Below are 16,097 nucleotides of genomic sequence, written 5' to 3' on the forward strand. Positions count from 1 at the left end.
ATCTCCTTTATGGGGGGAAACTGAGGCAGAGAGGTTCGGTAACTTGGCCAAGGTCACATCACTAGTAAATGATAGTTTTCATAAATAGAATGCAAATGTCTCCTTGGAAAATTAACATTAATATGGATTTGTTTATCAGATTTTCTAACAAAGAGGACCCTGAGGGAAAGAGATATAATACAAATTGGATTTAATCGAAATGGGGGGCGGGGAACAAAAAGGGAAAGTTCTAAATTCAAGATCATCTACTTTACAATTTTACTCTCTAGTTAAATTGTTATTACACTTCTAGTACAAAGGGTAATGGAAAATAAACCCATTATGGGGAGTAAGGGTAATTTTTAGAACAGGGGTAGACCTTCAGGGAATTTATAAACAAAATTCTATTTTAGATGACAAGCAGAGTTAAATGTTTTACAGTTTGGTTCCTTAAAAAAATTAAAAATATGACACAAAATCAGAGACTATGCTATTCATTAACTACATACTTTTAAAATTTAACTATGGTTGAACTCTTTAGTCAGTAAACATGACAAATTAAATCAAGAGTCGCTTCATTATAGATTAAAGTGTCTGACGGTTCATTAACGATAAATGCAGGATAAGCCTATACATTTTCACCAAAAGTCTTAGAATTAAAAAAGACAACCAAGTATCAAATTATGTCAGTAATACAAAAAATATAAAAAGGATTAAATCTCTTTCCTCATATACATATGCAACATATTTTGCCGTATTAGCACACATTCTAAATGTCAACATTTAGAGATGTGAAAATAAAACACTAGACATCTTAATCTCTTCCTATTTCCTTTCCTACTAGAAAAAGGATTGAGTTTTTTTCAAGTGAAGCTAGAAGAGGGTACAGGCTGGATCATCAGCTGTTGGTAACAATTACTGTTAGAAGAGCCTCCAAAAAGTAAACAGACACATGACATCTGCCAACATATGGAAAGTTAAAATTTAAATGACTTACAGTTCAGAATAAATCAGCATAACATTTGTTAGATTTTTCACTAAAATGGCTTAAAAAATCAGTTTACTTGATTGTGAAAGCTCTACTGGGAAGGCAAAAGTCACTGTATTTTATTCTGGTATGATTTAAATGAAAATGGATAAAGTTTTCAGACTGTAATATTATAATACTAACGTTTCAAATCAGAGAGATTGTATAGTGGAAAAGGCTCCAAAATAATCCAAGACTTAGGCCAAGTTCAAACTTTGCCCAAAGCCAGCTGGGTGACCTTGGCTAGTTCCTTTCACTCTGAGGCTCTATTTCCTGACTAAAAAAATGTATAGTTTCAGTTGTTGTGAGGATTATAGATAACCTCTCTGAGGCATTTGGCATGATGCTTGGCATTCAAGGAACAATAACTATTAAAACTCTTTCTCCTCCATCTCCCCCTCCTCTGATGAAACAGTGAAGAAATGAGAATGAAGCAGACTGCTAATAAATAGTATAAAGTTTTAATAGATTATCCATTGCATTCTTAAAATAAGCAAACTGAATCAACCCACCGATATTGTGTCATCTTTTTAGGTATGGAAGTAAAAGCTGAATATTTTTTTGGTGGGAATTATCTATGAAATATAATTTCCTCTAATATTTATTAAATCAGAACTTCTATAAAAATGTCATCGAGAATTAAAACTTTCACAAGACATTTCTCACTTATAAACAAACATTTCTCATTTATGCCAAAAATACTTAGTAATATACAGGCTCTCTGAAACATTTATCTTTGCAAGTTATGTTCAATATTATCTTCCAAGTCTTTCTAGTTATCTTATAAAATGTTGCAAAAAATTATTCTATAAAAGACAGACAAGCCATTGTCATTAATCAAATATAAACATGTCTTAATAAAATACCTACTTACGTATCCTAAGTTGCTTATTAAGTTTTGAATTATATTACATGTGCCACTTTTTCCAGATATTTATCTCCTTGAATAAAATAGCCTTTTGGCCAGGCACAGTGGCTTATGCCTAAAATCCCAGCACCTTGGGAGGCTGAGGTGGAGGAATTGCTTGAGTCCAGAAATTCAAGCCCAGCCTGGGTGACATGGTGAAACCCTGTCTCTACAAAAAATACAAAAATTAGCTAAGTGTGGTGGTATATGCCTGTAGTCCCAGCTACTCGGAAGGCTGAGGCAGGAGGATAGCTTGAGTCCGGGAGGTGGAGACTGCAGTCAGTTGAGATCATGCCACTACACTCCAGCCTGGGCAACAGAACAAGACTCCATCTCAAAACCAAAGAAAAAATCAAGTGGCCTTTTGGTCCAGTCTTTGCTATGCTAGATAGTATTATATATATTACTATTTAGAATGTCTCAAAAGATCTTTTCTGTGTAGTTTAATATTTGTGAACCTCAAAAGACCAGATGTTCAGGAAATGATCCCTTCACTTTTTTTTCCCCATTGGTACAGAGATAAAGTTTTCTGAAAATAAAGACATGTATGTTTTGAACTAACCATTAAGAATAGTTCAGATAACACTGTATTTTTATCACTGTCCACACTTAAAATTATGTATCAACAAGTGCCTTTTTGTAAGACAAAGCTTATGATCAATCTCTATAGTGAAAATATCAGTTTTACCTTTTGGATCATTGTGAGTCAACAGCTGTATGTCAAACTGTTTAGCAAATGCAGTCAAATCTGGTGGCATCACACAGCAGGAGGCAAGATTAACTTGGTTACTATTTGGTTTTACCTAGAAGTGAAAATAAAATCATGATATCACTACTAAATTAAATACCAAAAATAGAAAGCAATAAGCAATAACATAATTTTAGAACATATGAAAAATCACAATCCACAGTGCTTAAAGCTTACAAAATACTTTTACATTAATATCATTATTAATATATGCTTTTCTAACCTAGGTTAGTAGTAATAGGGAATAGGAATTCCCTATTACCTTTTCCCTATGTAGTATGTTGCAAAATGTATTTTGCAGTGTACCACTAGGGGGAGGAAAAATCCAACATAGTACTACACTTTTTTTTTTTTTTTTGAGATGGAGTCTTGCTCTGTTGCCCAGGCTGGAGTGTAGTGGCATGATTTTGGCTCACTGCAACCTCCACCTCCTGGGTTCAAGCAATTCTCCTGCCTCAGCCTCCTGAGTAGCTGGGATTACAGCCGCCCACCACCACGCCCAGCTAATTTTTTGTGTTTTTAGTAGAGACCGGGTTTCACCATGTTGGTCAGGCTGGTCTTGAACTCCTGACCTCAGGTGATCTACCCACCTCGGCCTCCCAAAGTGCTGGGCTTACAGGTGTGAGCCACGATGCCTGGCCCAGTACTACACTATTAAAAAGTCTCCTGCTAGAACCATTTAACAATCTAATACATCTGCCTAGAAAACAAACATGCTTTTTGTTAGTTTGTTAAGTGTGATGGTTTCAGCTACAGAGGGAATAGGTCTTAAAGGTAGAGGATCAAATACAAGTAAATATATTTAAAGTGTAAAATATGGCTATGAATCACACATATTTTGAAAGAAAAGAACTGACAGCTTCCAGCAGCTGCACTGGTTAATTTACATTCTGAATCATCTAAGTCTCTCCGGTAGTTTCTTGACCTCATTCTGGCTACCATCAAGGAGAAGGGGAAATACTTTCTCTAGGTCTTCCTGTCCATAAGAAACTCTGAAAGCTCTGAAAAGGAGAAGGCTGAAGAAGAAGGAAAAGGAATAAAGAAAAATACTGAGAGTAAAGGTAAAATGCCAGCAAGTGACTTTCCTAATAATGTAGGTTATTAGACCAGAGAGGGGGAATAATTAATTTATGACACTCACTCCATATCAAGTTGTATGAACTGACAGTCTTACACATCTTTGAATAACAGCAAAATATTTGTTATATATAATGTTCCCTTACTTAGGAAATTAGAGTCATGGTCTAATAGTACCTAAAGAAAAAGAAGGTTGTTTTTTTTTTTTTTTTTTGAGACAGAGTCTTGCTCTGTCACCCAGGCTGGAGTACAGTGGCGCGATCTCAGCTCACTGCAACCTCTGCCTCTGGGGTTCAAGTGATTTTCCTGCCTCAGCCTCCTGAGTAGCTGGGATTACAGGTATGTGCCACCACGCCCAGCTAATTTTTTTATTTTTAGTACAGATAGGGTTTCACCATATTGGTCAGGTTGGTCTCGAACTCCTGACCTCATGATCTGCTTGCTTCGGCCTCCCAAAGTGCTGGGATTACAGACGTGAGCCACTGCACCCGGCTGTAAGGTTTTTCTTTAGGTATTATTGTTTTCAGCACATAAGTAGAACTGAAGGAAATGGCCTTAATTCATTTGGCTATAAATGTTTTAACACACATTTTCTAGTATTTTTGTCACTCATTTTAACTGGGATTAACATTCAGTTCAATCAGAGATACATTTAAATAAAAAGAAACAAAAACTCCAAATGATAAAACCTGCCTCAAAACTCCTGCAGAAACAAAACAAAACTCCCACATGTGGAAAAGTCAGCCTGCAGGGATGGCCACTATGTGCATCACGCTCAACAGTGTGCAGCAAAGACTGAAAAGGGCAAGTTCTTCCCGGAGTACTCATGATCCTGCCATCCCTTACCTGTGCCCACTGATACAGCTGTTCCAACTGTGTTTTGTCTAGATCAGAGGTACCTATGGCAACAATCTTTTTGCTCTGAACTAAGTTTTCTAATTCCTCCCAGTAAGGCTGTAAATGCTCCAAGGAAAGATTAACTCCATCTTCAATAGGAGGCGAAGCAATGATCACAGAATCCAGCTGTGCAACTCCAAGGACTGAACAGGCTGATAGGAAGGAAAACACAAGGAGAATAAACGTTTGTTACATCATAAAAACAAATATTTCTAATGTTTTCAAAGTATCTCACTGAATTCTGTCCATATTCTTCACTAGTTTTCAAAATAACAGATTATTTCATAGTTTACTTTTCATTTAGAACATTTCCATCTTTCAAAAATGTGTAAGTGCCCATTTACCTACTTGCTTTGTGTGGCAGACAAGTGGGTTTCTCTGACCTGCCTTCTTCCTAGGCAGCTTGCAGCTACTACATGCTCCTCTTTCTGGGGAAAAAAATTTCTTCTTGTTTCCTAGGTCCCAGAAGTTTTTAGTAGCTCCCTTACCTTCATAAAATTTTCTTCTCCAGTTCTACTTGCTCACTACTATCGCATATGGATGATCACAAGAATTATGACCTAATATTCTGTAACTGGTAGTCACAGCAAAGAATAAGCTTGAGACACTGAAAAACTGAATGTTTGGTCTTAATCCACATTTATAGAGGTAGATAACTTCTTAATTTCTATAAAAATAATTGAAGAGCTTATTTTAAATGATTATTCATTCTAAAGTTACATTAAAGAGCCAATTATTTGAGTTTTCAATATATGTAAATACTGGAAGAATTTTTTATTATCACAATAACCTAAGTGCTAAAAATAGATATAAAATACTTGAATTTTTTTTTTTTTTTTTTTTGCCATTGTTGGTTTTGATATTTCACCTCTAATACTAAAAGGGCTAAGAATATGATTAAGAACTTCTATCTCCCAACAGACAGTGAACATTTAACTACATTACACCTTTTACGTTCCTCTTGCATATCAAAGTATGACCTACGTAAGTCAGTATGATTTTACAGAAGCCATAAGAAACTAGGCTAGAACTTTAAAAGGTAAAATTGGAATCAACTCATTTTCTTTTTACCCGGACCTAAACACAAGTTATAACTAATACACATACACTAATTTAAAGTCCACTATTAAGATAAAAAATTTAGTTTTTGCTTACCCATGTCAACTGCACTTCTAGTTGATGATGAAGAGTTTGATCCTACAATGAACAGTTTTGCTGGGTAACAAAGAAAACAAAACTGATTACTACATTTGGATACACATTTCACTATATGCTAGCATTAACACTACTATAATACTAAGATGACACATAATCCTGAATTAATTATTTTTCCTTTCCCAGTCACATAACTTTATAGTTTTAAGACATAAATGTATAGTTCCACTGTACTTTTAAAATCATGTGCTAGTTGCCAACAAATATCTGTTTATCAAAACAAAAAGTAAATATTTATTTCCCATTTATTAGAAGCAGGTTAGATAACTATTGGAGCTTAAATTAATTGAAATTTATATTTTTATGACTTAAAACATTAATAGAGCACATTATATACTTTCTCCAATAAACCAAAATCTATATACAAAGACTAAATAAAAAATGTAATGAGAAGAAAACTGAAAAAAAAAAAAAAAAGTCCACAATTCTACCACCTTCCCAATACAATCATTTTCATTTTCAGACATTATCTTCCAGTTTTTGGTCATATGAAGTAGGGCATAACATTATTTCCTCTTCTATTTGGTTTAACTTTATGTAACAAATATTTTAAATATATTTCTATGTAGTATTTAGTTATCTTAAAATTTCTTTAATTTAAAAAATTTTTTGTAGAGACAGGGTCTCATTATATTGCCCAGGCTGGCCTTGAACTCTTGACCTCAAGGGATCCTCCCACTTCAGTCACCCAAAGTGCTGTGATTACAGGTGTGAATCACCATAATTTTTTCTTGAGACAGGGTCTCACTCTCATCCAGGTTGGAGTGCAGTAGTGCGATCACAGTTCACTGCAGCATCAACATTCTGAGCTCAAGTGTTCCTCTCACCTTAGCCTCCCAAGTAGCTAGGACTACAGGCATGTACCCCTATACCTGGCTAATTTTTTTCATTTTTTTGTAGAGACAGGGTCTCGATATGTTGCCCAGGGACTCTTGAACTCCTGGCCTCAAGCAATCTTCCCAACGTGCTGGGATTACAGCACCACATCAGGAAAAAATTTTTTTATCCTAATAGTCATGTGCTTACTGTAGAAATGAGGAAGACCTATAAAAGTAGAAAGACCAAAAAGAATGGCCAGTCTCATCACCCAAATTATTGCTTAGACTTCTGTGTATTCTGTGGCTTTTTTTCCACTTAGGGGTGGCCTTGAATATTATTCTGTGTTTTTAGTGTATAATTTTACATACTTTTTTTTTTGAGACAGAGTCTTTCTCTGTCGCACTGTGGTGCCATCTTGGTTCACTGCAACCTCCTCCTGGTTCAAGCAATTCTCATGCCTCAGCCACCCAAGTAGCTGGGCTTATAGGCCTGCGCCACCATGCCTGGCTAATTTTTGTATTTTTAGTAGAGACTGGGTTTTGCCATGTTGCCCAGGCTGGTCTCGAACTCCTGGACTCAAATGATCCACCTGACTCGCCTCCCAAAGTGCTGGGATTACAGGCGTGAGCCACTGAGCCCAGCCAATTTTACATGCTCATTTTTTAATGGCTGAATATTATTTTGTAGTTTTGAAGAGTGGCATTTATTAAATGAGTTCTACTTATTGAACATTTAGGTTAGTAAATGTTCCAGTAGTAGTTCCAGTTTTCTATTTTCACATATATAATGCCAAAACAAACATCTTAGTAACTTGTTGTTCAGCATTATACTATATCATTTCCCAGGGATGAATTGTTAGAAATGCGATTATGAGTCAAAGCACATGACGTTTTGTGTCAGTCTTGTTATACTTTAAAAGATGTGTGCCAGTTTACCACACCACCACCAACTAAGAATTGCTCTTCTATCAACATAGGATGCTATTATTAAATTTTTTTAAAAAACTTAGTAGGTACAATACATACCTACCCAGGACCACATTAATTGTCATTTCTTTGGTTACTAGGAAAGTTGAGTCATTTTCTATATTTGTAAGATTGAGGTTTTGGTTTCATTTAAATTCAACTTTATATGTACGTATTTATGTAAACTCACTGTTCAAAAAATAAATTTACTCAATAGACAAACAGGTAGAGTAGCAGAAGAGCAAGAAAAGAAAAAAATCAAAAGAGGAAACAGAGAAAAATAGGGCTAATGAAATACCCTTATATAAAGTGCCTGACATCCGATATAGGCAACACATTTTCTTGTATGTTTCTTATATGAATCCCTTCCTTCCTACTGCTAGGTGATGTCTCTAAAAACACTGCTTCCCTGAGATTACTCCTTATTGAACAGCCATCCCAGCTTCTCTACTAGATGAGAGTCAGTATTTACTATTTTGGTCTAACTTTAGCCCCTATAACTCTATGAAAACCTTCCCCACTACTATTCCTCTGTCCATGAATTTGTGCCGTCTGAAATGGCCTCCTTTCTCTGAAGGATGAGGCTTTTTTGGATAGGTAGAAAGAGGAAAGCTCTTTAGATGGGGAGAATTTTGATACCTATTAAGAAATCTCAAGCCCTGTAGGAACTGAAGACAACTTCTAAGAGACCCAAGATGGAACTAAATCATGAATTACAGTCAACCTCAGAAAGAATGTTGGTTTACGTCCTTTCCAACACAAACAGCAATGTAAAATTAACAGGAAAAAATGGGTTTTGGAGTTAGGCATACCCGAGTGGATTCCTGGTTCAACCACTTACTGGTTGTATGACAACCTTCAAGTTATTTAATATCACTAATGCAATGCGGTAACTGACTTACCTTGCAGGATTGTTTTGAGAATTAAATGAGAAAATATAACCATAAAGTACCAAGTACAGTGTCTGGCACAAAGCAAGACTCAATAAATGGTAGTTACTATAGTTAGATTAAAAAGAAAATACCCTATCTCATCTTACATGCAATTTATTATTATTAACCATCTCAATAATAATAAAACAGCAACAACCACAATAACAACAACATGGTAGCAAACAATAGCTACCTAGAATTTACTTTGAGGCAAGCACTGTGCTAAGTGCTTCTTTTGTTATTTCATCCAGTTTACAAAGAAGCCAGAGAAACAGATACATCCCCATTTTATAGATGAGAAAACTGAGGCTCAGGGAGGTTAAAGTCTTTGTTGGCCCAACATTACACTAGCCTGTAATCTGCATACCCAGAAACTTCAAAGCTCAAGCTTTTAATGATTATGCTATGCTAACTGTAAGGTAAGGGCAGAGACGGCATATCTTTTCATTTTTGTATTCCTTGAGTATAGTACAGTTTCTGGAATTTGTCACTCACTACATTTCCTGAGTGGGTGTTACAGTATTTTCTTTCTCTCCATGTAACTTGCCCAGGTTTCTTTTTATATTTGCAGGTGACCTCAGACATTGCTTACCAGTATCTTACCAGAAGGGGGTGCTTATGCTTGCTTTGGGTGGACACTGCTTCTAAGCCTTCCCTTTATCCTTTCCATCTCCTTCATCTTAATCTTTCTACTGCTCTGAAGTTTGACACATAAATTACATGACATGATGACACCATCATGAAGAACAGCAAGTTGAAGTTCTATTCTGACTCTTATATAATAGCCAGCATTGACCTCTTAGAACTCCATCTTGGAGTTTAAGTAAAATTATGTTAAAAAATAATTTTTGAATTTCTCACATTTAGTGTCTGAGCAAAGAAAGGCTATTTTAATGCCTAACAAAATCTATCGCTTCCACTATGTAACAAAATAAATTGAAAAGACTGTACTTTACCAGAAACTTTCATTTCTTCTCTTTCATCAGGATTTATCTTTTCTACTGCATGAGATACAGTGCATTCCAAGACATCTGGAAATTCCTATAATAAACACAATATTTAAAATAAATACAAAATTTAATGCTTCTGATTAATTATAAAATTTTCTATTATCCATAATGCCTAAAAGAAGCAGAGAACCTGTAAGACAACAGAGCTATTTACCTGAGGTCTGGGTGGGCTTTACAAGGGTTGTAAAGCTCTGACATAAAGGTAAAATGGTGTGTGTGTGTGTGTGTGTATCTGTTTTCTGAGAAAATCTGTCTCATTTTGACGAGGTATTTACAAAGAAGCATGATCAAAAAAATTAAAAACAAGCAGTGGGGGCATATGTGAGGAGTCAGAAACACTAGCACAGCAGATAATTTTACTCTAAAAAGAAGTGATTCTCCTGCCTCAGCCTCCCAAGCTGGGATTACAGGCACGTACCACCACGCCTGGCTTTATTTATTTTGTTTTGTTTTGTTTTTTTAGTAGAGATGGGATTTCGCCATGTTGGCCAGGCTGGTCTCAAACTCCTGACTTCAGGTGATCTACCTGCTTCAGCCTCCCAACGTGCTGGGATTATAGGCGTGAGCCACTGTGCCCGGCCTGTAATCACAAGCATTGTAAACCAAAACTTTTTTCCTGAGTAAAACAGAAAAAAGCAAAGGCCATTTGAACGTATTTTAATGAATAATGCACAGGGATAATGAGAAAATATTAGTACATATACATCAGAAACGTATTAACTTGCATTTACAGTATCATACAAAGTAAACAGCTAAGGCTTTCCCATGATTCTTGAGCACTTTCACAGCACATATCAGGGGTTCAGTAAGTGTTTACAAGTCAAGCATAAATAGAATAAATAGTCATTTCAGAGAAACAGAGATTGATTTAAAAAACCATTACTCAATGTCTATATAGTAGCTATAGAGTTACATGGTTGCGGTATGCCCAGAGGAACCAGTATTTCCGCACATGTCCTTTTCCATACTTTTAAAGTAGCCTAAGTAATGTGCTGTGAGCCTTTAACTGAGTTAGATTTCAAAGAGTGGTTTAGGGTTTTGAACACTAACATTTATGACAGTAGCCATATACTGACATTTAATGGAACACAGTTCCTTACTGTTTCATCGGAAACTGATATTTGAAAAATTACTTCTAGTGACATTGAGTCTACCAAAGCAATCAATCAATCACAACTGATAATCATTCCTCTACTAGACCAAATATAAACTGAAATAAAACACTAATAGTGAGGAAACCACAGTGAGGAAACCGTGGTGAGAATTAAGCATGAGAATCCTAGTATCTTGTCTGGTTAAACAGTTGCCTACAGTCTAGATTTTCTGTTTTATGCATAAGCCTACTGGATCAGAGTGCCGTCTCAGCAAATCGACCACAGAGAGTTTTATGGCTAATTGCCTATTTGACTTCCCTCACAAAACTGAAGAAGTTAACTTCCTGTTTACTTTACTTCCTTTTTGACCTGCATGATTTTTGCATTCACATTTCACTTACCCTCACCAAATCTGGGTTGATTTGGGAACTCCACTCATTCAAGGTTTTTTGGATACAATCACGAAGCTGCAAAACGAATGCAGTTTGAAACTGTTAATCAAACTCTGTACTTTTCTGTACTTCTACAATAATATATTAATTTGATAAGCAGGAAAAAAAAGATAGCAACAGGAAATACCATATGAACCCCAATTTTAATTCTACAGGGTTTTTATTTCCTTTAACATAGATAAATTCAGGCCTGTTTTCACCCTACTCTTGTTTCTCAAAGGTTCTTGAACTAAAGCAGTTGTCTAATTACTTTAAAGTGTTTTTTGTACCAGTGAAAATTTAAGCAAACTGTTGAGACATAAAAGCATTCACAGGCCAGGTACAGCGGCTCATGCCTGTAATCCCAGCACTCTGGGAGGCTGAGGCAGGCAAATCACTTGAGGTGAGGAGTTCAAGACCAGCCTGGCCAACATGGTGAAACCCTGTCTCTACTAAAATTACAAAAATCATGTGGGCATAGTAGTGCATGCCTGTAATAGCTACTCAGGTGGCTGAGGAAGGACAATTTTTCTTGAACCCAGGAGATGGAGGTTACAGTGAGCTGAGATGATGCCATTTCATTCCAGCCTGGGCAACAGAGCAATTCTGTTTCCTCCAAAAAAAAAAAAAAAAAGGCATTCATAAAGAAACAAAAATAAGGTTTATAAACAGAGGAACTTGGAGTCAAGCCCAGGCTGTCTGACTGGAATTCATATCACAACTATGCCACATTTCTCAAAGACAAACAAATTAAATTATTAGAGAATAAGTGTAGCTGGAAAATCCTACCTCAGATTCACCTGTGCTGTTTATTAAAAGTTCAGACTCCTGAGCCTAATCCTAGACCCACTGAATCACTCTCCAGGAGCAGTTTGGACTTTCATTTTAGCAAGCATCCCAAGGAGAGTACTTTATCTATGTACTCTAAAGTCTGAGAACCACCAGGATAGACATATCTTGCAGAACTCAACTTGTATGACAGTCCAGAAGTCATTTCCTAACATTTAGGTGCACCTCTAACCTGTCTTCCATGTTTTCTTAAACAAAAAAAATTTTATACAAATATTCTAGTATGTTGTAAATTAATTCAAACATACTTTATTAAAGTGTATTTCAGACTTATTTGATAGTAGTCCAAAGTAAGACATACATTCACATAGTGAGCAAAGACCTATATACATATAATGGAACAAAACATTCACAAAACGATATTTATTTTCACAACATGCCAGGCACTCTAATGGTTCTAACATATTAGTTAGAAAAAATATATTGGTCCATGACTCACTGAACTGATTTATGACCACTAATGGGCCAAACCTGGCAGTCTGAAATCACTGCCTTATTAGATAACCAAGGACATAATGTTTTGCATTCTTCTGTGGGCAATCAATGAAAACACAAATGAGTAACTAGAGGCAAGCCCCTGAATTGCAAAAGCACTTTCCTAACAGAAACAGCAGACACTAAACTTCTGAACTATCTGAACTATGATTGCTTATGATAAAAATTGATACAACCACTGTACTACGTATATCTTAGTACACACAATTACAAGACATAACTGGTTTATCAATTTAAGGGCACAGAACTACCTATGTTAAGATTCACAATCCATAATAATAATTTATGTGCTATTCACAACAATTCACTTGAATTCAAATCACAAGGTCTAGATCTTTATGTAAAGCATATTTATAATCAAATTTAAGTCAGTGGATGAAAATGAGTTGATAATCATTCCAGATAGAATTACAAGTCATAACAGTCTCTTAAAAATTAGTAAACATTGAAAGAGCAGAACCAACTAGAGGTTAAAAATTCTATCGGAAGTGCTTTGGTTCAAAACATGGGAGAATTCTAAGAAATTTCCCTCCGGAAGGACGGCTCATTTGCACACTTGAGGCTTTCCCAATGAATTCCTCAATTCAGGAAAGTACGTATATTTTCATAGTATTCACCCTCTTCTTGAAACAATTTCTTTTTTTTTTTTTTTTTTAAAATGTCAGAACACATCATAAAACAGTCTAACATTATAATTGTGTAGGAAATTCATTGACTTTATCACAAGCCTAATGATTTTTAATCTTGTAAATTACATGTTCGCTATATTGACTAAACATTAACCTTGTACTTGGGTTAATGTTTGTCATTAACATTAATGTTTATGTTTGTTCTCTGCTCTCTTCATTCTTATAATACACACGCAATATCACTGAGGATAAGCATCACCACAACTTAGCCTACCATTAGATCTGGAGTTGTATAAGAATTTTTTCAATACCATGATTCAACCAGTCAAACAGCCTTACAACAAAGAAGTGGGCAAAACAGTCCTATAATGGTCCACTTAAAAGCTATTTGATTTCATAAAATTCCAGTGAAACAAAAAATCTGAACACAGGTCATAACAGTTTTTTAAAAATTAGAACTAGAAAAGACCTTGTAAGAAATTTAAATGAACTCTCGACTCAACATGTACATTTTCTCAAAAATAAGTGATTTGTTTAGTTTCTTTAATCTCTTCAGTGAGGCTGAACTGTTCCAAGTAATATATCCCAATTTGGAGCTTTGGATGTTACAAAGTTCTTTTTACATAGAAACAAAATGTGCCTCCTCTTTTGCTCTTACCAAGCAGTCATAGTTTCCCTACAGTATGATGCCATTCCTTCAAGTTTTCCTCAAAAGTTTTCTAGTTTCTTTAGTTTTATCCTACTCTTATGAAGTGCCCTAAATAAAACACTAGAAACCAGAATTAGTCCTTTGAACAATGTTTTACAAACTGTGGTGTGTGACTCCGAGCATCAAGAAATCAACATTTTAAAAATTAAAATAAGACAGAAAAAATCAGAATACAGAGTATAAAATAAGGGCTAATATCTTTTTGTGAAACCTGTTTCAGATATACTGATTATACAACTATTACCTGGATTGCAAGGTAAAATGTACCTCTTACTGTGTTTGCAGTCAGAAACTCTTTTGAGTCACTACTTTAGAGTATGCTATTGTGAGATAGGTAAAATTTCACCCAATAATATCAATATATGTGCAAAATTCTGTATTTATGTACCACCAACAGTACTGGAAGAAATTAAGACTCTATGTACCGAATACAGAAATATTTATCTTTGGGAGAAACAACCAAAGTAGGTGGTTGAAATAAAACAAAACATACACACTGAGCTGCAACATAAACACAGAATATGGTACAGACTCAGATTCCTACTTAAGTTACAAGCAAGAGTTCTCATCTCCTGATGGGCACTGACCCCAACAGCAGGCCTGGGCACAGGTCCAGCACTTAACTCAGAGGGATGCCGTGTGCTGCTGCATGGTTTGTTACCAACATCTCATAGAAGAGAGCAGAAACCGCCTAGGAACACAGCTGATATCATAATACGACATAGTTTAGGAAGGTTTTTCTTTTAATTAAGATTTATCTTTCTGATGAAACCAGATGATAGGGAGACAGATGCCTGTACGGTGTGCGTTTTTATATTTTACCTCTTAATTCTCACAACAACCTGATGAGGAAGGTTTTATTACCCAACTTTAACTTTCCCAAAGTCATATAGCTCCTAAATCTAAAGGTTTTGTTATTTTTTAAATACTAGAATTGTCCCATACCGCCAATATGCACAATGTGCAGTGGATTCCTATCCGCTCAGAAATGGCCAACAAATAGGTAACAAGTTTGTAATTCCAGATTAATCTCTGTCACCTCTAACTAGTAACTAGTCTTTTTATTTTCCAGTTTTTACAAAACTTTTATTTTTTAATTGATAGATATTTGTACATATTTATGGGGCATATGGCATATGTGATATTTTGTTACATGCATAGAATGTGTAATGATAAAGCATACATAGATGCACAGATATATGCATAAAATGTGTAATGACTAAAGTCAGGGTATTTAGGGTATTCCAAAGCCAAAACTGAGTGCTTACTCATTTGCTTCACGGCAATAGAGAGTCTAATGTCAACATTCTAAAAGTTAGGTGTACTATGAATACTACTTCATCCGAATGCACCAAAGGACAATCTCCGAAAATATTCCTTTACCTGGACAGGGTGGGGGAAGGAAGCGAGAGATGTGAAGAGGGACGGAGCGACGTCCTGGCCCTCTGTGACCTCCGTGCCAGGAAGAGGGACCCAGGATGTTTGAGAGTTTTGCCACCAGCCTTACAGCACCGAGAGAGGCGTCACTCAGTGCGCAGCTGCACCCGCTAAGTTTTTTAGACGCGTTGCCCCTCAGTAGCGGGTTTGGACCCGAGGTCGCGCCGACACTGGCCCTAGCATCTTCCCGCGGGCGGAGCCCAGGTAAGAGCAAGGCCCTGCCACCCTCCCTCGCCCGCGGGTGCTTCTTCCTTCCCGGAACCTCCCGGCCAGGCCCAAGGCCTGCCCCGGGAGCCCCGCGGCGACGGTCGCCGCGCTCACCTCCTCGCTGTGCGTGGACGGGCACTTCTTCCGCAGGCGGCCCCAGTTCAGCAGGTTCCCCGTCTGCAGGTGCAGGGTGCGGGCCCGCGCCAGGAGCGCCTTGGCCGCGCGGCTGTCGGTACCCATGGCAGCGGCCGCCCAGGGGCCGAGCGGCGAAGGGGCTGCGGGCGGGCAGGCAGGCGGCCGCCCCACAGGACGCGGTGCCCGAGGCCCGAGAGAGGCCCAAGAGGGAGCGCGAGGCTGCCGGCGCCGCGCGGCTGGAGCCTGGCCTCCGCTCGGGCCCCAGGGAGGCCGGACGGCGGCTGGGCGGCGGCGGGAGAGGAAGGCACCGGTGACTGCGGCTACGGCCCCGGCTACTGCGACCGCAGCGGGAGAGCTGACTCCAAATTGAGGGAGCTGTTTCCTGGTAGACAATGACTAAGCAGAAATCGCGGCCGAGAAAGTGCTTCGTAACCGTTACTCGTCCCGCGGCGGGGCAGGGGCGGGGCGCGAATCGGCTGCGGGACGCCGGCCTGCGAGTGACTGGCCCTCAGCCTGCGGCGGGCGTGGCGACGGG

The 16,097-nt window shown here is 37.5% G+C and overlaps 1 protein-coding gene across 1 annotated transcript in view; it reads right to left on the minus strand.

Annotated features, from left to right (window-relative positions):
• Positions 1–16,097, minus strand: part of GCLM (glutamate-cysteine ligase modifier subunit) — a 19,809-nt gene extending 3,712 nt beyond the window's left edge. Inside the window, exons 1-6 of the mRNA XM_003892222.5 lie at positions 15,542–16,097; positions 11,072–11,137; positions 9,523–9,607; positions 5,791–5,850; positions 4,585–4,787; positions 2,602–2,716 (exon numbers count right to left, since the gene is read on the minus strand). Coding sequence (XP_003892271.1) covers positions 2,602–2,716; positions 4,585–4,787; positions 5,791–5,850; positions 9,523–9,607; positions 11,072–11,137; positions 15,542–15,667 — 655 coding nt within the window. The 5' untranslated portion in view covers positions 15,668–16,097. The remainder of the gene's footprint in view (positions 1–2,601; positions 2,717–4,584; positions 4,788–5,790; positions 5,851–9,522; positions 9,608–11,071; positions 11,138–15,541) is intronic.

This window comes from Papio anubis, chromosome 1 (assembly GCF_008728515.1).
Source record: "Papio anubis isolate 15944 chromosome 1, Panubis1.0, whole genome shotgun sequence".
Lineage (NCBI taxonomy): Eukaryota > Metazoa > Chordata > Mammalia > Primates > Cercopithecidae > Papio > Papio anubis.